Source organism: Leptinotarsa decemlineata, unplaced genomic scaffold, assembly GCF_025532065.1.
Source record: "Leptinotarsa decemlineata unplaced genomic scaffold, Ldec_3_MD MMD2_tig00078422_RagTag_RagTag, whole genome shotgun sequence".
NCBI lineage: Eukaryota > Metazoa > Arthropoda > Insecta > Coleoptera > Chrysomelidae > Leptinotarsa > Leptinotarsa decemlineata.
In genome coordinates, this window is record NW_027412747.1 from 178,786 (window position 1) to 204,706 (window position 25,921).

Genomic DNA, 25,921 nt, shown 5'->3' on the forward strand with positions numbered 1-25,921 from the left:
GTTTCAACTCCTTATTTCCATCTACATTGAGAGTCTACCACCACGATTTATTTAGTAACTGTCAGCTCTATAAGATCTTCCTGATACTTATTTTATTTCTCTCTGGAGGATTGCATTTTCCTGAACAAGTTTAAGAATATTGTTTCTCACTGAGAAATAATTCCATTATGTTTGTTAAGTCTACTTATGTAGTTTTGTTGAGCACTTGGGACCTCATTTTCAAAATCTCTCGATGATTTTTATTTATGAAATCATCTCTTTCTTGAATATCTTTTTTCTGTGGCTCAATTTCTTTCAGGAGATTTGTTAGGGAAAGTCATGGAAGGGACGACAAAAGTAAATCTTGCCTAATGATAATTTAATTATTTTTTGGTTGAATAATGAAGCTTATAAAATAGGGTGATTATAATAGGCTAATAAATATAGAAACAAAACTCACCTCAACCAAGTCAATATCATTTAATGTTTTTCCTGTAGCTTTAAGGAGATTTTTGATAGCTGGTGCAGGACCAATGCCCATTATAGATGGATCTACGCCTACAACAGAATAACCTACCACTCTAGCCATAGGTTTCAGGTTATTTTTTGATAATGCAGCTTCACTAGCCAATATCACAGCAGCAGCACCATCACATATCCCCTTGAAAAAGAAAAGTTGAACACAAATGTGAAATGCTAAATATTTGGCAGGCTTACAGATGCAGATCCTGCTGTTACCAATCCATTTTGTTTGAATAATGTAGGTAATTTTTTCAAACCGTCGATAGTTGTTTGAGGTCTTGGATGTTCATCAATTTCAAAATTTATGCTCTGCTTTTTTTCCTTGATAGGAACAGGAGTAATTTCTTCTTTGAACCTACCTTCGTCTTGTGCTACAAAATGAAGGAGATTGAGAATTATCTAATTCACTGGAAAAGTCGTTCCAAGTGGCATATAACAAGGTAAAAAAAAATAAAGCAGTTCCTGACTATCGACTCACGACGTTTCAGTATTTTTTCTATCAATCATTGTAATAGGTTGTCAGAGGCGGAGTTATCAATAAGAATAAACTTCACATTTATGGATTATATCAGAAAAACTTTGATATTTACTGTTCTATGTATGGGGCAACCGAATAGAGGGTTAATTATAAAAAAAGGAATTCATCAAGTGGATGTTATAAATCAGGAAAAAATGTTGACAACGACTCATAACGTTAGGACAAACCCATAGGTACACTTTTTGGCTTTTGTCGGTGCAGTCTAGCTATGTGTCGGGGATGGATAGCATTTGGTTGTCTGAATCAAATATGCAGATTATCAACAGTGTATATACAATCATCACTACGATGTAGCCAAGTGCAAGGACAGGTAACACTTTGTGACAGGAAATCAATAGCAACTAGTTGCTTCTACCATACTTTCTAGACTGCGGAATGTCCTGCAGAAAGTTAAAGATGCTTCTGTGCTCGTTGATACCTCAAACCAAATATCGTCTGACTAATATCATATTTTTGCGGATGGTTTCCGTTGACAACTTGATACATTTGTGCTATTTTTTTCAACCAGGTGTTGCCCATCGTTTTACTTGACTACTTCTTACTGATGATAGTGAATATGTGACTTACCTATCTGCAAAGATGATGAAAAAAAACATATTTTAGAAGAAAATCATATCATATTTCGAAATTTCACACAGAAAATAAATAAATTTAAAAATTCAAACATTCTAATGAATGACCAACTGGATTTAAATAGATCACCATTATTGAGCTTGTTTACTTAAAAACCGATGAAGTATTACTATTGATGTAGAATTGATGTAATACGCTTTAGGTGATCATAATCGAAGATGTACCTTAGGTAGTCTCAATTGTGATCACCTAGGGTATATAAATATCAGAGTGAAAATTACCTTATAGTATTCAATTAACTACGAAAAAGCTACTGTGTTAGCGAAACATGTCGTGATATATTTCTTTCAATAAAGTTTGTGGAGATCAAATCGTAAGGTGTAGTTTATGAAATTGCTATGGATCTTCATTAAGCAACGCCCGAATCAAATCAGAAAAAAAAACATTCTTGTTTTGCTAGCTATTTGTGTTATTCTTCTTTTTCTACTTGAGTTCTTTTGTGCTGTAATTTTTAGTGGATACACGTATGGGTATGGTTATGATTGATTTAAGGATGTGTGAAAATGTTATAAGTGGAGATAGTAGTTATTTCAGGTCATTATTGTTGAGAGTATTCTATAGTTTGATACTGTTATAATCAATATGCTTACTAATCAAATTTATTATTTTTATATCAAGTTTCCTTAAGACTATTTAAATGGTTAATGGGGCTTGGACTTCGTTTTCAATGAAAATGTTCGGGACAGCGTTCGAAACATTTGAAAAATATGTGATTCAATGTTTCTATTTTCCCAGATTCGCAATATTGATTATCTATACAATTGAGTTTATATAAATGATCTTTGGTGGAGCAGTGTTTTGTTTTCATTCTAATTATTGTGTGATATTCCGTCTGTACATTTTTGGGAATTTTATATACCATGCTTTTTTGGGGGATTCCAACTGTCATTTTTCGATTTTTTCCTTAAAGTTGTATGTCTTTTGCCATTCGTTTTTCAAAATCATTCTAGGTATTGTTTCTATTAATTGGTATTAGAGAATGTTTATCTAAATAATTGATATTCAGTGGAACATTAGGAATCGTGCCAAACTTTGCTATATCATCAGCTTTCTCATTTCCATCAATGTTTGAATGCCTTGGAATCCACGCAAATTCAAACTCAATGTCATTAATTTCAGCCAACTCTCTGGTTTATTTAATTTTCATCGTAATGTAATCTGTTTTTGCACCAAAGTTCTTGTTACCAATGCTGTGTTGGAGTCACTTAAAATGAGTTTTTTTTATTCCTTAGTTATACACATCATCATTCCTGTGTGTGACAAGTTCTGCGTTGCATATAGGAACTAGGTCAGCTACTCTCGCTGAAAAATTAATGTTTGCTCTGTGTATGCGTATACCTGCTTTATAGTTTTGCTTGGAGGCATCTGTATATATTAGATTATATTCCTTGCTATATTCTGTCTTATACTTGTGTCCTTTTTACTCAAACTGACATCATTGATTTTGATGTCTTGTGTATATACTTATTTCCGTTCTTAGTCCGTGATTGAATATTAAGTTTACTCCCAAATTCTAAATGTCATTTGATGCCATGAGCATACTTTTGGAATCTGCACCCCACCAAGTCTTGCAAAAACTTTTTATGATGTTTATTCCTTGTAATTAATGCCCTCTTGCTGACATGTTGAATGTGTACGTCCCATTTCAGGTTCTGGGTGAGCATTATCCTCAAATATTTTATTCCCTTTTTGTTCATGTTTTTTTCTGACGCAATTGTTACATTCATAGGAGCCTTCGATTTTTATCAGGATGGAAATATATGGTTTCACATTTGGATATTGCCAATTCTGGTCCTTGTTCTTCCATCCATTCTCTTAGTTTCACCAAAATATATCAATTTTATTTTCCATGTCCTTGGAGCGCTGCCCTTTAGCTAAGATTACAATATCATCTGTTTAAGCTAGGATCTGACTTTTTGGTGGAAGTGTTATATCAAACAGTGTTTCTTTAGTGGCCATCACAGGACCACATATTTGATAATTTTTATCTGATACATAGTTATTCCTGTTATTCAGTACACGGAAAATCAAGTTGGCTAGATGTATTGGGATTTGGAATGTATTAGGTAATTGTATAGTTTATACATATGGATTTTTAAATTTTCAAACCTGGAATAAGTCCACGGCCGGCCATTTCTTTCAACGTTTTGAAGTTAACATGACCCATACGTTCGGGCCATAACTGAATTTGATTTGTTTCAGCTACGTTGACTTGTTCAAGTGTTGTCTTTTCAAAGATTATTTCATAACAAAGATTTGTTCGTTTTACACCAAAGGCAGCCAGAGTTTCTCCACAAAAACCTTAAAATGTTTATTGTCGAACATCACTTAGCTCCCATTGAAAATAAACTCTTGCCAAGTTTTTGAACATATAGATTATTTTCGATTTGTTTGAAGGTAGTTGACAATGTTTCGTGGTGTATTTCATGAAAATACATCAACTTACTCAAACGACTGTTACATAATAACTGCGCGTCCAAAATGACTGAAACTTTGGTGACTAACTGTCAATAGATGAACAACGAAATTCACTAACTTTTATTTACGAGTGCTCCAATCTTCATGTTGAGGTCGGAATCTTTTCAGTCCACCCTCGTACTTTGCACCCCACTCGAAGATTATCCCCAACTCTCCAGTCAGTTCTCAAAAATAATTATTGCTGACTTTGAATATGTAGGCAATAATCGACGTAGTTTATTGATTTCCAAAATTAATGATTGAATATTAAACAAAGTATAAAGAAAGACAATAAAAATAAAGTAGGTTTTGATGAACTGAGTGATTTAATTTTGATAACTCAGAGGATTGGATTGGAAATGAAATATTATAATACCATTCGACAATATTTCATCAGTTCGGACTTCCATTGTCTAATATAATATAAATTGATTTGAAATCCCTGAAAGAATCTGTAGAAAAATTAAAAAAATTAACCAAAAAAATAACAATTTTATTAAACAAAAAATTGAAATTACAAAGAAATAACATACAAGCAACAAGCAAAAAAATGAAATACTAATACAAGCTGAAAAATAAAAATATCATTAACAAAAAATTAAAAATAAAAATTAAAAAATTAAAATTGAAACTTGGTTTGGAATTTTTCAATTTTTCATTTTTTGTTAATAATATTTTTAATTTTTAATTTTCAGCTTGTATTAATATTTCAATTTTTTTTTGGGTGTTGCTTGTTTGTATGTTATTCCTTTGTAATTTCAGTTTTTTGTTTAATAAAATTGTTATTTTTTCGGTTAAACTTTTTAATTTTTTTACAGATTCTTTCAGGAATTTCAAATCAGTTCATATTATATTAGACAATGGAAGTCCGTACTGATGAAATAGAGGATTTTCGAGTTTACGCAGTTTTCGACGACCATTTACAACTGCATAATCTTCAATGGAACCCTCGCCTTCAGTAAATACAACCGAGTTATCACCAATTTGTAGTATTCTCTTGGATTTCTTGAGAACCTCATCATTCAGTGTGAAATGATTTCACAAGGCACGTACGTAAGGAAGCCAATTAGGATGGGATGATGGAGATTTTTTAAAGAAAAAACGCAAGAACTACAGGAATATCCATAAGACGATTCTGCGAAAGTAGCGTTAAACGTTGGATTTGAATCGCTGGAGATTGAATTCATTTTGAAAAACGTTCTCTGGAAGTTTATTCCACATTAACGCAGTTCTCCAAATAGAAGAGTTCTTGAACAGGTGTACTGAGTAGAACCTCAAAACGATGAGCAGCCACAGACCATCGCGTATGTCTGATATGTACCGCTCGTGGTGGAGTCATATGTGCCAAGTCACTTGAACACCTCCCGTGAAAATAGCTATAAAAGAGAAACAAATCTCTAACCTTTCTTCGATGTTCCAGACTATCAAAGTTGCAAGTGATGTTCGTACCCAATCAGGCGGATGGATCTTTTCTGGATGGAATCCAACAGCTTCAGGGTATACTTAGGGGCGGAGCTCCATACATGAGACAATACTCCAAAGAAGGTCTGATCTGAGCTTTATAAAGTATCAAAAGTTGCTGAAGTGTGTATAGTTTTCTGGTTCGGAACAGTGTTCCAAGCCTTTGCAATTTCAGCGGAATGATTGTGCCAAGTAATATTGGTGTCCATTTTAATCCCCAACAAACTTATCAAAGCAGAAAGTAGAATTATTGTCTGTCCTGACATTATATCCGGTTCGGAGACATTTATCTTTCAGAAGAAAACCGATGCCTGGGTAATCGCGGCATTGAATTGAACCTGATTACTTTCACCCTAAATTCGAAATCACCTCTAGATCCTCCTTGAGATATGCAACCTCATATTGTCGGTAAAGATGTGCACATGCACAATCCAAATCCAAATGTCCAAGACAAGTGTGCTGTCATAAGCTGATTTCAAACCTCCCAGAAAATATTGCACCAAGAATAGATTTGTGACATTCAGCTACACGATGCCTCCGTAAATGCTTATGAGACTATTGCTTATTTTAGATGGAATGATAGGAATCGAATAACTTTGGAATATCTATTTTTATCAGAAGTGATCTGTCTTGTCAACGAGAGAAAATGTTAGAATCCCGAAACTTTGATTTATGTGGTTGAGAATAATATCACAGAAGATCACTAAATTCATATACTGCGTTTGTCGACCACCTAGCGATACACAATATAGGGAACTACTCTCTTCACTTGCAAGCACCATTGACTTACTGCAAATCAATTATCCCAGTGCCGAAATTTTCATATTCGGTGACTTCAATGTCCACAATATCGAATAGTTCAAGTTTTCAAATATCAACGACGAACAAGGTCGCGAATCTGAGACATTTACAATAAGCATCGGACTTACTCAAATTATAAAGGAGCCAACCAGGATTCCTGACCGTGATGGAGAATATGCTATTCTAACAACCAATCCAGAAATTTACAGTCACCGCAAGGTCTCCATTGGGATCTTCTGACCCCAAACTCATTTCAGTGTTGAATGAATTACCGATAAATGTTGGAAAACAATCTAAGCCGCGCGCAAAATTTAGCATTACAAATCAGCTGAAAGGGAGGATCTTCAAAACCATTTCCGAAATTTCCCCGGGCTAGATGTTTGTTTCAGCTCTAAAGATCCTTCAACTTGTGCTTCTGAAGTCACAGAAGTTATTCTATCATCCATGGACGCATATATTTCTTTTTCAATGAAACGACCTTCTAACAGCAAACATTTCTTTTTCACTGAAACGACCTTCTAACAGCAAACCTTGGTTTAACAAAAATTGTGAGCAAGCTGTCGCCTCCAAAAATCTCGCTTTTCGGCAGTGGCGCAAACATCCCAGTGCCGAAAACCGAACTAGGTTTGTTAATGCTTGCAACAGCTGCAAACTTAGGATAAATGAAAGAAAATAACTTCACAATCGGATAATTGGAGATAAACTACTTGCCAATGCCAACGAGCCTAGATCCTTCTGGTCGGTACACAGCTGTTTGTCAGAACTTTACAAAATTCACAATTTCACCACAAACAAGCGGATGGTTCGATTCCAACAACAGCCATAAAAAAAGCAAATCTAATAGTTGAACAATTTGCGTCCCACTCCAAAGTCGATTTTCTGGGAAAGGCACCACCCACTTTTTCCACACTAGAATCCACAATGCCGAAAACTACTTTTCGACATCATCTAGTCAGGCGAATTTTGAAACAGCCTAATATCAACAAGGCGTCTGGTCCTGATGAAGTGCCTATCATCGTACTTTAGAAGTGCGCAAATGAACTCGCACTAGTATTTTGCAGAATTTTCAACTTGTCTTACAAGAAAGAGGTTTTTATTCTTGTTGAAAAATTGCTCGCGTTCAGCCTATTCCCAAAAAGAGCAAGAAAACTCTTCCAAATAACTATAGACCAGTCGCTTTGCTATGTGATATCAAAAATCAAGGAGAAATCCGTAAACCACCATATCCTCAAATATTTGGGGGGCTTCATTATCTTGAGCGATCATCAATATGGCTTTCGGAAACAGAGGTTAACTGGCGACCTTTTATCACCCATATTTGGAATAACGCAATCGAGAAACATGGAGAATCGAGAGCTGTTGAGCTTGATTTTTCTAAGGCCTTTGATCGTGTGTGGAATAAGGGTTTGCCAGCCAAACTTCGACGCTATAGCTTGTCGGATCATTTTTTGTATAGCTCTTCAGCTTCCTGAAAAAACGTCTCCTACAAGTGGCCGTCGATGGATATCTCTCGAATACTTTCACCATCAATGCGTGCTTCCCAGGGATCCATATTGTCTCCAACCTTCTTTTTAATGTATTTCAACGACTTATTGGAAAACACTAAGAATCCAATATACCAGGTGATTCTCTAAGGTGGCTCACCCCTATAACTTTTTAATTATTGGAGATAGAAAAACGAAATTTGGGGGTTGTGTATTATAGTTCAATTCACATTTTTTGACATATTTACTTGCTTTGTCGTACTTCCGGTTTGACTGGAAATGACCCCAACTTTCGATTTTCAAATGAGAAATCCTATATATTTTTACTTATTTTAATCAAGAATGACATTCTAAATCCAACAATACTGTTGGGGTTTATCCCTTTGAATTCGAATTCCAATTAATCTAAACAAGAAAGACTCCAGTGTTTGCTGTCTGTATTTATTGTTCACTTTCTTATATTATTACAACACAACCTTCGTGTACTGTATGCAATTTTACTCTCCCTGAATCGCACAAATGTTATTTTATTGTTCACACCACTTGAAAATATCTAAAATCCAACATGTGGCAAGGGTCAGAAATATACCTACATACATAAGGGTGATGCAGTTGTTCGATAACGCAAAACATTCGCATACCAATATAAGGCAGTAAATGTTGCCAGATCTTGGTTGTAATATTCTGAACAAATCCTTCACTTGTCAATATTTGACAAATAAAATCATTTTCACCTCAATTTTTATTTTTTGATCTAGAATGCCATGGATCGTGTAAATCGGCTACGACTTTTTGAATGACTTCACAGTCGTTTTAAGAATTATTTTACAGTCGCAAATATGAATTTTTCTGTTAACTTGATTTTTTCAAATGGAAAGGGGTTGGCTCATCATCAATCATTTTTTTACGAATAATTTGATGCCACACACTTTCACTTTATTTTCTCTATTTTTCTGAATAATTGCAGGAAACGATCATACCTAATAATAAATAATACGTATTCGGTATACTGAAGAGAAGCTGAAGAGAAATATACCAGCTAAGAACTTGAAGTTTTGGCGATAATTCAGGCTGTTAAAAAATTTCGAATATACTTGCTTGGTTTCAAATTCAAAATTGTGACAGACTGTTCAGCTTTTCATAAAACGATGAATAAAAAGACTTTACCACAAGAGTTGCTAGATGGGGATTATTATTGGAGGAGTATTCCTATGAGATTGAACATCGGAAAGGAAGTAGAATGTCACAAGTCAATGCCTTAAGTCGTAATCCAATTATTATGATGATGACGAATTCATTAACAGAAGGAGACGAAATAATGGAGCGACTGAAATTAGCACAGGAAACTGATGATCATTTAATGGCTATAAAAAAATATTAACTACAGAAGAGTATGAAGATTTTTTCGTAAAAAATGGTATTCTTCATAAATATGAAAATGGAAAGGAGCTGACTGTAGCACCGAAATCTATGCAAACTGAATTGATTAGAAAGTCGCATGAAATTGGACATTTCACAATATCGAAGACAGAAGAAGTTGTAAAAAGGGAATTTTTTATACTGAATCTAAAGAGTAAAATTCAAAATTGTATAAGAAATTGTGTACCGGGCGTATTGGGTAACAGAAAAGAAGGAAAAAAGAAAGGCATGTTACATTCATTATCTAAACAAGAAGGGCCCTTACATACTTATTACACAGATCATTTAGGACCAATGCCTTCCACTAATTAAAATTACCAATATATTTTAGTAGTTGTTGATGATTTTTCCAAATTGACTTGGCTATATGCATGTAAATCTATAACAGCGAAAGAAACAGTTACGTGTTTGGAAAGACAGAAGCAAGTATTTGGTAATCCATCGAGGATCATAACAGATAGAGGAACAGCATTTACAGCAAAATAATTTGAAGATTATTGTGCAGAGGAATGTATTCAGCATTTGTTGATTACTGCTGGAGTCCCAAGAGGTAACGGACAGGTAGAAAGAGTGAACCGCACAATAATTTCTGTGCTTACCAAACTCAGTATAGAAGATCCGAGAAAGAGGTACAAATTCGTGAATCAGGTACAAAGAGCATTCAATTCAACTATACAGAGAAGTATTGGCGTAACCCCTTTTGAAGTCTTAATGGGCGTTAGAATGAAAAGTAAGGAAGATGTAATGATTAAAGAACCATTGGAAAAGGCAGTGAAAGAAGAGTTAAATGAAAAGAGGGAAGATATCAGAACAGAATGTAAAAGACAAATCCTCAAAGCTCAACAAGTAAATCGAAGAACTTATAATTTGAGAAGAAAAACTCCAAGAATTTATAAAAAAGGAGAATTGGTGGCTATAAAGAGGACACAATTTGGAGGTGGACTCAAATTATGTAAACAATATTCAGGACCCTATGAAATTGTTAAAGCAAAACCTAATGAAAGATATGACGAATTTCACTAGTTCGGACTTCCATTGTCTACTATATAAATTGATTTGAAATCCCTGAAACAACTAAAAAAGAAGAATTAAAAATGAATGAAAATAACAATTATATTAACCAAAATAAACCTGAAATGAAATCATTTCCCACGAAGTGGGAAACATCTGTATACCGAAAACCCACTCATACGGGACAGTATCTGAACCACGAATCCAACCACCATAATAGACTAAAAGAGGAATCATCAAGACTCTATTAGACCGTGCTTTTGGGCTTTGTCATACGAAGGAAGGTCTCGAGAAGGAACTAGACATAATCAAAAATGATCTTCAACGGAATGGCTACTCTAAAGCAATGGTAGAAAAGACTTTGGCTAGAAGATAGCAGGAGCCTCGCAAGGAAGAGAAGCCGTCACAACCAGTGCACTTCCCTACATCAGAGGATTATCGGAGAGGATAAGAAGAATTGGTTCCAAGTACAACATCAGAACCTGCTTCAGATCCGGTAACACTATCCGTAGCAGCCTCACGACAACTAGGCCAACAAACGCGGACTGCGATTCCAAGAATTGCATTTACCGGATACCCTGTGAGTGCGGAAAATCCTATATTGGAGAAACTAAGAGGACATTGAATGGTCGCATTGCCGAGCACAACAAACACACACAGCGAGGGGAAACCAGCAAATCAGGAATAGCAGACCATGTTTGGACCCATCAACACAACATCGAGTGGTCCCAAGCTGAGATCTTGCACAGAGAGGAACATTGGTTTAGGAGAAAATTCAAGGAAGCCGCATTCATGTTGTCCAACAACGTATTCAGCCAAGTCAGCGTAGAAATACGCAACATATGGAAACCCATCATCAAGCGAAAAATAGCCAACTCCCGCCACAACGGTCATCTCCCACGGAACCAGTGAAGCGGAAAATGGAAAGCGGGGATAAGTGAAAGTACTCGAACGTATAAATAGTCATCTCTCGGAGGAATCAGTCCAGTCATCACCCGAAGACGATTGTAGATACTAACAATCGAAACGTCGTGAACTAACGTGACTTGGAATCTCTCCACTTTTTTTTAATTTATTTTTTTTTCTTTTTTCATTTCTTTATTTTTATTTATTTAATTGTTCTATTTTTACTTGTATTTTATTTCACTATTATTTCATTTCATATCAAAATACTATCAACTCCCTATTTGTGACGCACATTCACTGATGATAATATCTTTATTCATGTCCGTATACCAATCTAACAACAATTTCATTCTTGGGAACTATATCAATTAGTAATCACCCCCTTTGCTTGGCATAACCAAACTTGTAAAATCATTCATGACACAGTATTTTTAGCAGTTTCTAATTTCAAACAATCTATACAATTGAGACAAATATCCGGTACAGGCCTTCAGCACTTTAAACCATTCCACGATAAACTCTGTTATTTACCACGCTTCTCAGGCGATTCCATTAGAGGACCAGCATGTGCAAAACACTTATTCACAGGAGCAACTGTAGAAGAAATTAACTATCACTGCCCCGTAACTTGCCACAAATCATCAACTACAGTTATTGAATAGAACTGGCCGATACTTGATGAAAATCCATATTCAAAAAACTAATAAATAGAGTTTACTCTATGATTTTCACTATAAGGGTTTTACCAAAACTGCGACACGTGTTTCGCTATACAATAGCTTCTTCAAGCATAACTGCTATATACCGGGTGTCCCACATTTTATGTGACAGGCAGTATCTGGTTTGTTGAAGGAGATACACAAAAATGTTTCATACAAAAGTTTTAGGAGTTCATGAGAGCTATTTTTTGATATAATTTTTAAATATACAGGGTGTTTGATGTAGGTGCTACAGACCAAAATTCCATTTTTTAAAATAGAACGCCCTGTATATCATTATATATTCAGATGCTACGTTAAATTCTGATATCATTTCATGTTTGGTTTTTGAAATTCGGTTACGGCGTTGTTGAATTATTGCACTTTTCCTTAAATATAAAGTTTCAAAAAAACTTATTTACTCGTACACGAATCCAGTCTATATCTTTTATTAAATTGAACTAGACTACTACTGAATACAAACCATTATTCTCACCTCTACGAGACGATATTCAAAATTCAGTTGGTACAAGGTTTGAAACCCACGGACTTTGAACGACGACTTGAATTCATTGCTTGTATTCAGGTAATATTACATGAAAGTCCTAACATATTCAGTCAAATTTTGTGGAGCGATGAATCGCGATTCCACAATAATGGAGTTGTGAATCGACATAACAGTCATTATTGGTCTCAAGAAAATCCCCACTGGGTCCGCGAAAGTAATTTTCAAACTACTTGGGGTATTAATGTATGGTGTGGATTGTTCAATGGCCGCATCATAGGACCTTACTTTTTCAATGAAAATCTCAATGGATTGCGATATTTACATTTTCTAGAAAATGATTTGATCCAGTTGATGGAAGATATTCCCATAGCAGAACGACAAGGAATTTGGTGGCAACAAGATGGTGCTCCTCCTCACAATTCACAGGTTGTTACTGAATATCTGGATAGAACGTACCCAAATAGATGGATTGGTAATAAGGGTCCAATTCGGTGGCCGGCTCGTTCCCCAGATTTATCACTGCTTGATTTTTTCCTATGGGGTTATTTAAAAGATATTGTTTTCACTACTTCCCCTTGAATGTGGATGATCTGAAAATGAAAATTCGACTAGCGTGCAGTGATATTACGCCTGATATTATAAGAGCGACTTGTACGAGAGAAGTGATTCGACGTTTCGAAGCCTGTATAATATCTAATGGGCATCACTTTGAACAATTTTTATGACTTATTCCTAGGTACCTACCATTCTTATGAAATGATTTATCAAGTTATATTATTTACATTGTTATTAATTAAAGATTTGTTTTCGAATACACCTCTTTCAATTTCGCAATTGTTTCATATTCAAAATGATTCCTGACTGAATTCCACAACTCAAAATTGAAACCATTACTTCGAACACCCAAAATTTTGACTAATTTTCATGTGATCTGATGCAGAGAGAATACTTGTATGAGATATTTAAAAAAATAATAGTCGTTCTCAAGACTTTACATTTTAAGCAATAACTCAACAATGCCTTAACCGAATTTCAAAAACCAAACATGAAATGATATCAGAATTTAACGTAGCATCTGAATATGTAATGGAATTTTGGTCTGTAGCACCTACACCAAACACCCTGTATATTTAAAAATTATATCAAAATATAGCTCTCATGAACTCCTAAAACTTTTGTATGAAACATTTTTGTGTATCTCCTTCAACAAACCAGATATTGCCTGTCACATAAAATGTGGGACACCCGGTATATATATGCATATATATATATATATATATATATATATATATATATATATATATATATATATATATAACAAAATCTATTATTTTGCGAACCTTTTTTTAATGAACTATGCTTACCTGACTTCCATAGTTGCTGGGATCTTAAAGAAAACTCGTCAGCTTCATCTTTTGTGAGTTTATACTGTTCACCTAGTTTTTCTGCTGTCAACGCCATTGGTAGTTTACAGTAAGTGTCAGTTAGACCTATCCAAAGCGAATCTTCTAGGACTGGGCTTGCTCCAAGGGCTATATTACCAAATCTTACATTTCTCACAATATATGGAGATGCTGACATATTTTCTACTCCTCCTGTTAGAACGATTTCTCCAACACCTGTGAGGATATCCTAATGGACCAAAAATAATAAAAAAGTGATATAAACTCTGATTGTTCAACTTTTGAATAGTTCTTTCCAAATAATATTGCCTCTGTTAACATGTTCGTTGCATTACTGGTCATATGTCCGACATTTTTTTTGTGTACATTATTTTTTATGTACGAATGCTGTATTGAGTAACTATATATAGATTATTCAGCAATTTCTTAACATAATTTTTTCATAAGTGGTGGGGTCGTTGGATTTCGAAAACATAACGAAAAAAGCGACAAAAATATGATGACAATTGAAAAGTTAATGTTAACAGCCGTTAAGAAATCACTTGTTCATGTCGAAACGTCGGTGAAATTAGAGATAATATCACATACACGGATCAAATACCCGGAAAAACCAGTTCAGCATATTCCTATCCGTGGAAACTTCAGATTTCATATTCGATACCTTAACGGGGAGATGAGGTCAACTAAGAAGAAGAAGAACTCAGGTAAAACTCAACAACATTTAAATAGTAGGTAGTAGAGGGTTTATGGACTACTCTATTTCTGAACACATAACGAATACCATTTTACCATTATAGTAAGAAGTGAGTTGAGCAAGGTCAACAAACTTCTGAACACGTAACAGCACACCTTGATAATGACAAATGAGATTTTGTCGAAACGTCGGTGAAATTAGAGATAATATCACATACACGGATCAAATACCCGGAAAAACCAGTTCAGCATATTCCTATCCGTGAAAACTTCAGATTTCATATTCGATACCTTAACGGGGAGATGAGGTCAACTAAGAAGAAGAAGAACTCAGGTAAAACTCAACAACATTTAAATAGTAGGTAGTAGAGGGTTTATGGACTACTCTATTTCTGAACACATAACGAATACCATTTTACCATTATACTAAGAAGTGAGTTGAGCAAGGTCAACAAACTTCTGAACACGTAACAGCACACCTTGATAATGACAAATGAGATTTTGTCGAAACGTCGGTGAAATTAGAGATAATATCACATACACGGATCAAATACCCGGAAAAACCAGTTCAGCATATTCCTATCCGTGAAAACTTCAGATTTCACATTCGATACCTTAACGGGGAGATGAGGTCAACTAAGAAGAAGAAGAACTCAGGTAAAACTCAACAACATTTAAATAGTAGGTAGTAGAGGGTTTATGGACTACTCTATTTCTGAACACATAACGAATACCATTTTACCATTATAGTGAGAAGTGAGTTGAGCAAGGTCAACAAACTTCTGAACACGTAACAGCACACCTTGATAATGACAAATGAGATTTTGTCGAAACGTCGGTGAAATTAGAGATAATATCACATACACGGATCAAATACCCGGAAAAACCAGTTCAGCATATTCCTATCCGTGAAAACTTCAGATTTCACATTCGATACCTTAACGGGGAGATGAGGTCAACTAAGAAGAAGAAGAACTCAGGTAAAACTCAACAACATTTAAATAGTAGGTAGTAGAGGGTTTATGGACTACTCTATTTCTGAACACATAACGAATACCATTTTACCATTATAGTGAGAAGTGAGTTGAGCAAGGTCAACAAACTTCTGAACACGTAACAGCACACCTTGATAATGACAAATGAGATTTTGTCGAAACGTCGGTGAAATTAGAGATAATATCACATACACGGATCAAATACCCGGAAAAACCAGTTCAGCATATTCCTATCCGTGAAAACTTCAGATTTCACATTCGATACCTTAACGGGGAGATGAGGTCAACTAAGAAGAAGAAGAACTCAGGTAAAACTCAACAACATTTAAATAGTAGGTAGTAGAGGGTTTATGGACTACTCTATTTCTGAACACATAACGAATACCATTTTACCATTATAGTAAGAAGTGAGTTGAGCAAGGTCAACAAACTTCTGAACACGTAACAGCACACCTTGATAATGACAAATGAGATTTTGTCGAAACGTCGGTGAAATTAGAGATAATATCACATACACGGATCAAATACCCGGAAAAACCAGTTCAGCATATTCCTATCCGTGAAAACTTCAGATTTCATATATATATATATATATATATATATATATATATATATATCTCTTTCCTATCATGTCGTTCCATGTTTTTTCAGGCCTTCTCTTCTTCTCTTGTTTTGTGTTTTCGCTTCATAGATTTGTTTCACAGGTCTATTGTTTGGCATTCTCTGTATGTGTCCCCACCATCCTAATTGTTTTTGTTCTATAAATGAAATAATGTCTTCTATGTCTAGTTCTTCTCTTATTCGTGTATTTCTTATCTTATCTCTCCTTGTCACTCCTATAATTCTCCTCTGGTATTTCATTTCTGTTGCTTGTATTCTATTTTTGATTTTTTTGTTAATATCCAAGATTCACATCCATATGTTAATACTGGCCTATATATTGTTTTGAATATTTGTAGTTTTGTCTGTCTTGAAATTTCTTTTATTGATGAAGTTCTTATTTATTGTATAGTACAATTTTATGGTTTTCTCGATTCTGTTGTTAATTTCTGCTTCTTGTCTTCCTTTTTCGTCTATTGTTACGCCTAGATATTTGAAATCTTTTACTTGTTCTATTTTTTTATCATCTATCATTATATTCATTTCTTCGCCTCCTATGGTCATCACCTTGGTTTTATCTTTGTTTATTCTTATTTGTTTTCTCTTCAGTGTTTTATTCCATATTTTTATATTATGTTTTATATTATGTTGTAATCGTTCTTCATTTTCAGCTATCAGTATTATGTCATCGGCAAATGCTCCCTCAGCTATCTCTACTCTTTGCATATTTTTGTATCCAATGCACATTTTTTTGCTATTTCTATCACATTCCTTGATGATGTCGTCCATAAAAATGTTAAAAAGCATTGGGCTCAATGATATCCACCTTTTCTCAAACCCTCTTCTGTTTTGAAACCTTCTGATTTCATGTTGTTCTTGATAACATAATTTCTATTATTTCTATATATGTTTTTAATCATATTTATGGTTTTTTCATCGATATTTCTATTTTCCAGACTCTCCCATAATTCTGTTCTTGGTACCTTGTTGAAAGATTTTTCTAGGTCTATGAATGCCAAATATATATTTTGGTTTTCTGATCTTCTCTTTTCTATTATTTGTTTTATTGTGAAGATGTGGTCTTGTGTGCTTCTTCCGGGCCTGAACCCACTTTGTGGTTCTGAGAGTTGTGACTCTATTTTATTCCTGAGTTTGTTGTTAATTATTCTTTCTATTATTTCTGTTATGGTATTCAGTAGCGTAATCCCTCTATAATTATTGCAATTTTTGTAGTCTCCTTTTTTATGTATCGGTGTTATTAGAGCTGTTCCCCATTCCTCTAATATAGTTTCTTTTTTCCATGCCTTATTGATTATTTCTAGTAGGCTCTTTCTTCCAGTTTCTCCTAAGTTTTTCATCATTTCTGCTGTTATTTTGTCCTCTCCTGGTGCTTTCCCATTCTTCAATGTTTTAATTACTTCATCTAATTCTTGCATTTCTATCAATGATTCGCTTTCGTTTAACTGGTTCCTTTCTGTTGTTTCTATTGATCCTTCATTTCCTTGTCCTAGTAGTGTCTGGAAATATTCTTTCCATCTCTTCATTATATCTATTTCGTTTGTAATTATTTCACCTTTTAAATTCTTGATTTGTATGTCTTTTAAGGGTTTATCTGATCTCATGGATTTTAGTGCTTTGTAGAATAGTTTTTGGTTACTTTTACTGTCTTCTTCTAGTTTATTACCGATCAATCCATGACATTTCTTTTGCTTTATTAACTAATCTTTTTACTTGTTTTCTTCGGTTTTTATATATTTCATACTGTTCTGTTGTATTATTGTTCAAGTATTTCTTCCATTGTATTTTTTTTTCTTTTATAGCCTCCTTTATGTCATCGTTCCACCATGATGTCTGTTTTCTATTATTATTTGTTTTGTAGGTGCCACATGTACTGATAGCTGTTTCTATGATAACATTTCTAAAAATGTTCCACGCTTCTTGTAGTTCTCCTTTCTTAATGTCGTTGTATTTGTTTTCAAGTTTTTCGTTGGTAATATCTTTATATCTAGTAGCTACAGTTGTGTCTCTCATTTTATATGATCTGATCGTGATGTGTTCACCTTTCTTAGTCACCGTTTCTTGTTTATTTTCTGTTGCGTCTCCTTTGATTTTTATTGTCAATAGGAAATGATCACTGTGTTTTTCTGTACCAGAATGTAATCAATTATTGATTTTTCTCCTCTGCTTTCTTGTACTCTTGTGAATTTATGTATGTATTTGTGTTGGTAAAATGTATTTGTAATGATCAGGTTTTGTAATTGACAGTATTGAAGCATTCTCTTTCCATTGTCATTTCTGGTTTGTTCTCCATATTTTCCTAACATTGTTTTGCATATATGGTCCTGTTTTCCCACTCTGCTATTAAAATCTCCCATAACTATTATTGTTCCTCTTGCATTTTCGGTTATTTCTGTCAAATTTTCCCAAAATTTTTCTTTTTCTTCTATTCTTTCATTTTCATCTGGTCCCTATATTGCTATTATTGTACTCCTTTATTTTGTTTTTCTATTTCTATGGTTATTATTCTGTCATTTATAGCTTCCCATTTTCTAATTTTCTCGGTTAAGTCTTTATGTATTATTAATCCAACTCCAGCTGATGCCCTTTGTTTTATTTCTACTCCGCTATATACTAATATGTGTCCATTCTGTAATAGTATTTGTCCTGTCCCTTTTTTTCGTTTCGGTTATTGCTAGTATTTTCAATTTGTTCCTTTCAAATTCTTCTACTATTTCAATTTCTTTTCCATTCAAGCTTCTAGTGTTCCACGTTCCTAGTAACCATGCATTTTTTTTGTTATTTTTATTGCCACTTCTCGTTATCATTTCATTTTTCCTAATATCGTAATCCGAATTCCTTGCCGTTTTCTTCTTTGTTCGATCTATGTTTCCTGTGTTCATTATCAGTTTTTTGTATTGATTGGTGTTTTCTTTTCTTTTTCTAGTTCGTTTCTTTCTAGGTTCCAGTACCATTTTTCTCCATCTATCTCTAGTTTTCTATATCCAATTTTCACATGTTTTCCTTCTTTTCTTTCTTCTTTAGCTTGATTTCGTATCTTTTTTTCTATTTCCCTTTGTTCTTTTGACATATCATCATTTTTATATACCTTGTATTCATTGATCCTGCTGAGTTTGTTTTTATTTTTCATCACTTTCTGTTTTTCATTTGAGTTTTCCAATTGTAGTAGACATATTTTATCACCTATTTTTCTGGCATTTCTTATTTTTAAATCGATGTCCATAGTATTTTTGATGAATGAAGTCATTCCTTCTCTCAACTCCTCTTCATCATTTGTTGTGATTGGTAGTCCTTGTATAACCACATTATTTCTTCTCGTTTCTCTATCTATTTTGTCAAGTTTGCTATTGATTGTTTCAATTTCTTCTTTCAGTTTTTTATTTTCATTTTCAGTATGTCATTGTCCGTTTTGATTTTTATCATTTCATTTCTATATTCTTTTTGTTCTTCCCTTATTTGTTTGAGTTCCTTTTTCATATCCGTTTTCATTTCTTGAATCATTGTGATGATAGTTTCTAATTTGTCGTCTTCTTCTTTTTTCTTTCTTTCAGGTGTTCTGTTGATTTTTCTGTTTTTAGAGAATATATCTGGTAACTTTCCAGTTTTTTTTTCTTTTCCTCCATCTGTCATCGATTCTTCGTCGCTACTCATTTTGATGTTTCCTAAATCAGACTCTGTATTGTCTTTATGTACCTCTACTTTCCTTTTGTATAGGCAATAATACCTATTCATTAACCACGTTTACATTCTTGCTTTTATGCCACTCTTAAAAATATTCATATTCTTTTAATTATCACTCTTGAGTTATTTTCGGCAGTAAATCAGCACTTCCTGCACATGATTCTCCCAATATTTCTAAAGAAATTTGATTTTGTTCCCCAATTCCTTCAATTTCATCCATAGTCGTTGTTAAAGCGAACTCGCAAACAGAAAAAACTGACGTTCATAATATTGTTAAGTTGTTCCATGACAACACGATGTTGGGATTTTTCTGTAGAATAACGAGTTACGTAGTTTGTTCTTTCCTCTTAATCAAAATGTAATCTCAGCGGAATTACGAAAAGTCTTGAACACAGCCGATACGCAAATAACGGATTCGGTTGTTATAATCCTCGGTTTACGATATTCAACCTCATCCGTTATTTGCTATATGTCGATTGTCACGTTAATAATTTTTAACCCACTTTTACTTCATTGTGTATATGGGAACATACTGATTTTTTACTGATAAAGGAGTGTAATTAGTCAAGGTAGGCTAAAACTGTTATCAATGCAGTACTAAATTTCTATATACCAATGAATTAAAATTACAAAAAGGATAGAGGATGGATAAACATTTCAATGTTGTCGAAATACCCTTTCCACAATTCTTTATTGCTAGAGTGGAAAAACTAATCAGTGATCAAATGTCTTCATATCAATGCTCACTAAGAAATGAAAGTATGGCAAAGTTCCTACTGAAATTGTATTTTGAGTGGCTTTGACAAAATTCTGAATTCTTCACAGTGAATCTTTCTTAATTAGACATCCGGGTTAGTATTCATAAAACATTTGCAAACGGCTAGGTCGACTGAGCTAAGATTACGGTCAAAAAAGTTCACAAATGAGGACCGGAAAATTTGAAGAAAAGAGTAACAAATTGTGAAGCAGCCAAAGAAGTAAAAAACACTTATTCTATACTACACTGTATGATACTCATTGCGATTTCTACAAAAATCTGTGAAACTCAACCACCAACAAGGTGGTTGAGTTTCATAATTAAAAACATGTATGGCAGGATTTCCTAAAGCCTAACAGAGAGAGAAATCTATTAATTTACGATAATAATTTGAAGCTGATGAAACATGTTCGAATTTAAAAAAGTTTAACAATTTAATTAAATGTAACAACATTGTGAATCAATGGAATCAATGTGAATCAATGGAAAATAATGTTCTTACGAATTCAACAAACAAGTTACTAAGCAGGACAATAATATCTCATATTATTTAACATTTCACTGTTAGTGAAAACGACACTAATGATAATGATTTTGAAAACCAAAACAACACACCTGCAATGATTTTTCGAAGCAACAAAAGTTTGTCTACCAGCCATTATGGAACTCTTTACCCACAGTTCTTCCAGTCGGATGTATCAGAACACGAACTTATATGGTCAGTCACCAGTTGAAGAGTTATCTAATCAACCCCTCAGTAGTTGTCATACCAGGAATTTTTATATCCCTGACAACACACCTGCAATGAGTTTCGATGCAATAGAAGTTTGTCTACCAGCCATTATGGAACTCTTTACCCACACCTCCTCCAGTCGGATGTATCAGAACACGGACTGGTATCAAGTCAAGTTGAAGAGCCAACTGATCAAACCCTCAGTAGTTGTCACGATACGAGGAATTTTTTATACCCTCAACTCTCCCAGGTAGCTCCAAACTTTTGATGTTGACCAAGAGTAACTCACACAATGGCATCCTGGGTTCGTGTGATCAAGAAGATAGTCATTGTCTTAGTGAGAAAGTTTTTAATTATGTCAATGTTTTTCATGCGAATTTTGAATGCTTTAAAAAAAACAATTTTAAATTAATTATTTTTATACTTCAACAACATAGATTTTTTGTGTATTTCGAAGCATTAACTCACAAATCAACATTTAAATTGTAAATATTTCACTAATTACATAGTGATTACTTTCTTCGCTAGACAAAACCATACCGAAGCTTAAAAACTGTTGAAAACTTATCTGTTGAATCTTACATTGAACTGTGTTAAATTAATCTTAAAATTGAGAATGTAAAAATTTGCATTATTTCAGTCTGAAGACCCCCCCAGATGGTGACATTCATACCTACTTTCATTAAGTATTTGATCCAGTCCAGTTGCCTATAATCGTGCCAATTTTATACGTTATGTGGGGATTTCAGAATTGACTTTCTCAAACAATCGGACAAAAAAAACACTAAACTTCTGAATTACATTTTTTATTGTTTTAGTTTTAAAAAATTATATAGGCCCTTCTATAATACTCACAAACAAAAATTATTACACATGCATTGACTACATGGTTATTACATTCCTATTGATGTTTTCGAGTATAAAACAGTTCGGCCAAATCAGCCAAATAAATGACCATGGTGGTCATTTATTATTGTTGTTTAAGGACAGGGACCCCGATGAATCTAAAAAAGTGATTGATTCATCTATAAGATGTTGCTATGTGCCGTATGGAGTAGTTGTGTTTGTATGTAGAGCGGATAATTGATACATTTTATGAGAATCTTTGTGGGAAATAATCCAAATTTACATGACAAAAGAAGAAAGTGAAGTTTGTGAAAATTTTTGTAGAAGTACAGTAAGTTAGTTTGATTCTATTATATCAAATGGCAAGCACGAGATTAATAAAAAGGGCGAGGATGAACTGCTCTCAACAATCAAATCAATAGTAACCTATGTGTGCAGTTCAGAAGTATTCCTTAGTACATTGTGCAACTCGATTTCGAAAATTATACCAGAAAAATTTGAAGGAGAAATTGATTTACTGAAAACTGAAAATCCTCACTTTTTACTGAAGAAACAAAGTGACACAATTAAAGCAATGATGAAAAATAAAAAAAATAAACAGTATTGACATAGGAAAAATCTTCGAATATATAAAATAAAAGAAAAATTAGAATTGTATGCAGAACATTGTCGAAATAATTAAACATTGGATGGATTTGAAATTGACTGATTTCTGTATTGAAAGTTGCTATAGAGTAGGGAAACTCGTGAAAGATAAACATAGATCAATAATAGTTGAATTTTATAGTAGCTTTCATAAGAATGTGGTTTGTAAAGCAAACTGGTCTTGTTGTAAGAGAAGATCTACCCCCCCGAGGGGTCTTCGCCTTGTCGTGGTGGGAGGGCTTGCGTACTGTGATGAAGTTACGGGCTATGTCGGCGGCAGCTTAGCTGCTGGTACGGTCTCCCAGGCCGTAACAGAACAGTCAGATCAAGAAGGACCCAGGCCTAATCCAAGGTGTTATGCGACCCGTGCCAAAGGATGAATGGTACCTGAGCCTCATCAGGTATCACTAACGGAGCCTTTGGGATACCAGGCGACCTCCCAAAGTATCCAGCCTTACATCCATACAGGGGGCACCATGGATGTGGACAACCCTTTCCCCCATACTCGTAGGACTTAGATGGATACGAGAAAAATCAAAATATCAGAGGAGGACTCTTCGAGCGACTCCTCGCAAAATCAGACTATCCTGGAGGTGCAAACTGACCTGAAAGTCATAGTCAAACGGCGGGAAACACCAGCCCCGCCGAAAGCATAACTGCAGGATTGACGAAAGTCGAACTGCAGAAGAAAAGGCCATCAGGAGAGCAAAGGCGCAAACTGATGAAAGCAAGGAAAATAGCTGCGGGAACATGGATTCAAAAACCATGTAATACAAAAGACCGCAGAAAAACGGAAAAAACCAAAGTAACTTCTGTGGAAAGGGCAAAAAGAAACATAGAGAGGATGTAAAAATTCCCCCACAAAAGGTACTGAAAAAACCCAGGGCTTCCAAAGAAACTGGGACCTATAGCAAGGGTACTAGGGCCTGATGGAGGCGGTCACCGCCATGCGACACCCTGAGTCAGGGTCAAGCAGACCTGATCAGGGAGGGACTTGTCCGCGAATTGGACAATACTCCCTCTGGTAGCCTCGAAAACCTCCATTTCAAAAAAACTTCATTCGGCGCAAGGATCCTATGGATAACCTGTGCGAATGAACGGACAAAAGAATGACTCAGAGGAAGCATTGGAAACTTGGGCAATCTTTGGGAGGGGGCGGACTTGACCGTGGTCGAGGCCAACGAACTCCCGAAGAGACCGAGAGTCCTAGCCTTCATTCCGGGCCAAAAAGACGAGGAGGCTACAGTTAGGACACGCCTCAGTAAGCAGAATCCTACCCTGGGAGTGGAAAACTGGATCCTCCTGAGCAGAAAAGTGGAAGAGGAAGGACAAACCCTGGCCTACACCACGAATGAAAGTTCCTTCAGGGCCTTGGAGAGGAACATGTTTAAAGCCTTACTATAAGCTGGGCATGGTCACCTTCAAGGTTCTGAAGGGTCTTAAGAGCAATGTTGAGAGTAATACAAACAAACCTGCAGCACAGTAAGGGGGGCCTCGGCTGTCCTTACCAAAGTGATAGCGGGGTTTGATATTGCTCTCATACAAGAACCCTGGGTGTACAGGGGAAAAATAATGTGATTGGGGGGCATCAGAGGGGAGTTAATTTATAACAGAACCTCAGAGACTTGGGGTCTCTGGAACATGCATAATTATCCATAAAGGAATAAATATACTGCCGTTGAGTAATTTGTGTTCCAAAGACTTGACGGCAGTCAAAATAAAGACGGCTAGCGGGGGCGGACCTGAGGAAATCATCATTGGATCAGCATACCTTCCTTACGACAGTCCGGAACCACCAACAACCAGGGAAGTGGAGGAGTTGGTTAGGGCCTGTCAAGCAGAGGGACTACAACTTATAATTGGCTGTGATGCCAATGCACACCGCGTAACCTGGGGAAGCACCAACACCAACGAAAGAGGTGAGCACTTACTACAATTTATCATGGCAAATAACTTGGGACATTTTAAACATAGGCAATAAACTTACTTTCATAAATGTGAGACGTAGTGAAGTGATAGACGTAATAATAGGAGCTACATTTGTAAGTAACTATGTTCAGAAATGGAACTTTGAAATTGGAGGGATTCAGACCTCGATCCTAACATATCAAAATCCCCGGAAAACAAACTGGGGAGCCTATACAGTGGACCTGGAAACCTGTTTAGACCGCATGGATTTTGACATGAGATTCCATAGACCTAGAGTTGGCAGCAGATCGATTACAGGGAGCTATTATCTCTACGTACAACGAACATTGTTCCATAGTAAATCAGAAATCAAACCGGAATGTGCCCTGGTGGAATGAAGATCTGTCGAGGATGAGAGAAAAAACTAGAAAAGCCTTCAAATGTGCAAGGAAATCAGGTTCATGGGACCAATACAGAAGGTCCCTAACTGAGTATAACAAAGTCCTGAGAAAATCCAAGAGAGATACGTGGAGAACAGACCCAAGCATGTGCCAGGCTCTACAAAATACTCTCGAAGGAACCTCAGGTCTCAATAAATAATCTGAAAACAAATACGGGGGACTATACAAAAACCGGAGAAGAGACTATCAGAGAGCATTTCCGGGTACACTTTCCCGGGTCAGAAATTACAAATCTAACAACGGAGTCCTGGGCGAATTCAAAACTGGAGACCCCGAAAAGAGCATCCAGGGACGACTGGCAAATGACAAAGAAGGGGATAGATATGGAGAAAATTAAATGGGCTGTAAACTCATTCCAACCTTATAAGTCGCCGGGACCTGATGGCGTATACCCAGTAATGCTTCAAACGGGGCCGGAAATACTTTTCAAAAAATTGTGTATAATTCTCAGGGCAAGCTTAGCACTGGGACATATACCAAAAACTTGGAGACTGATCAGGGCCACCTTCATTCCGAAACCTGGGAAAATCGGAGGCCACCTTAATTCCGAAACCTGGGAAAATCGGACAGGACTCGGCGAAGGCTTTGAGACCAATTAGTCTCATGTCATTTGCGTTGAAAACGCTAGAAAAACTACTTGACGGGCATATCAGGGACGTATCACTAGCTATCAGACCATTACATCGAGACCAATATGCATACAGGTCAGGTATGTCAACAGAAACGGCTCTGTCGGGAAACAGAAAAATTAGAATATACTTACA

The 25,921-nt window shown here is 35.3% G+C and overlaps 1 protein-coding gene across 2 annotated transcripts in view; it reads right to left on the minus strand.

Moving 5' to 3' along the window:
* Positions 1 to 25,921, minus strand: part of LOC111504790 (3-ketoacyl-CoA thiolase, mitochondrial) — a 123,142-nt gene that overhangs the window by 43,341 nt on the left and 53,880 nt on the right. For both annotated transcript variants that reach the window (XR_012468280.1, XM_074186070.1), the window contains exons 4-6: positions 13,782 to 14,049; positions 697 to 872; positions 440 to 640 (exon numbers count right to left, since the gene is read on the minus strand). Coding sequence is in view for 1 of the 2 variants with exons in the window: in XM_074186070.1 (XP_074042171.1) it covers positions 440 to 640; positions 697 to 872; positions 13,782 to 14,049 (645 nt within the window). In the remaining variant the exon portion in view is untranslated. The remainder of the gene's footprint in view (positions 1 to 439; positions 641 to 696; positions 873 to 13,781; positions 14,050 to 25,921) is intronic.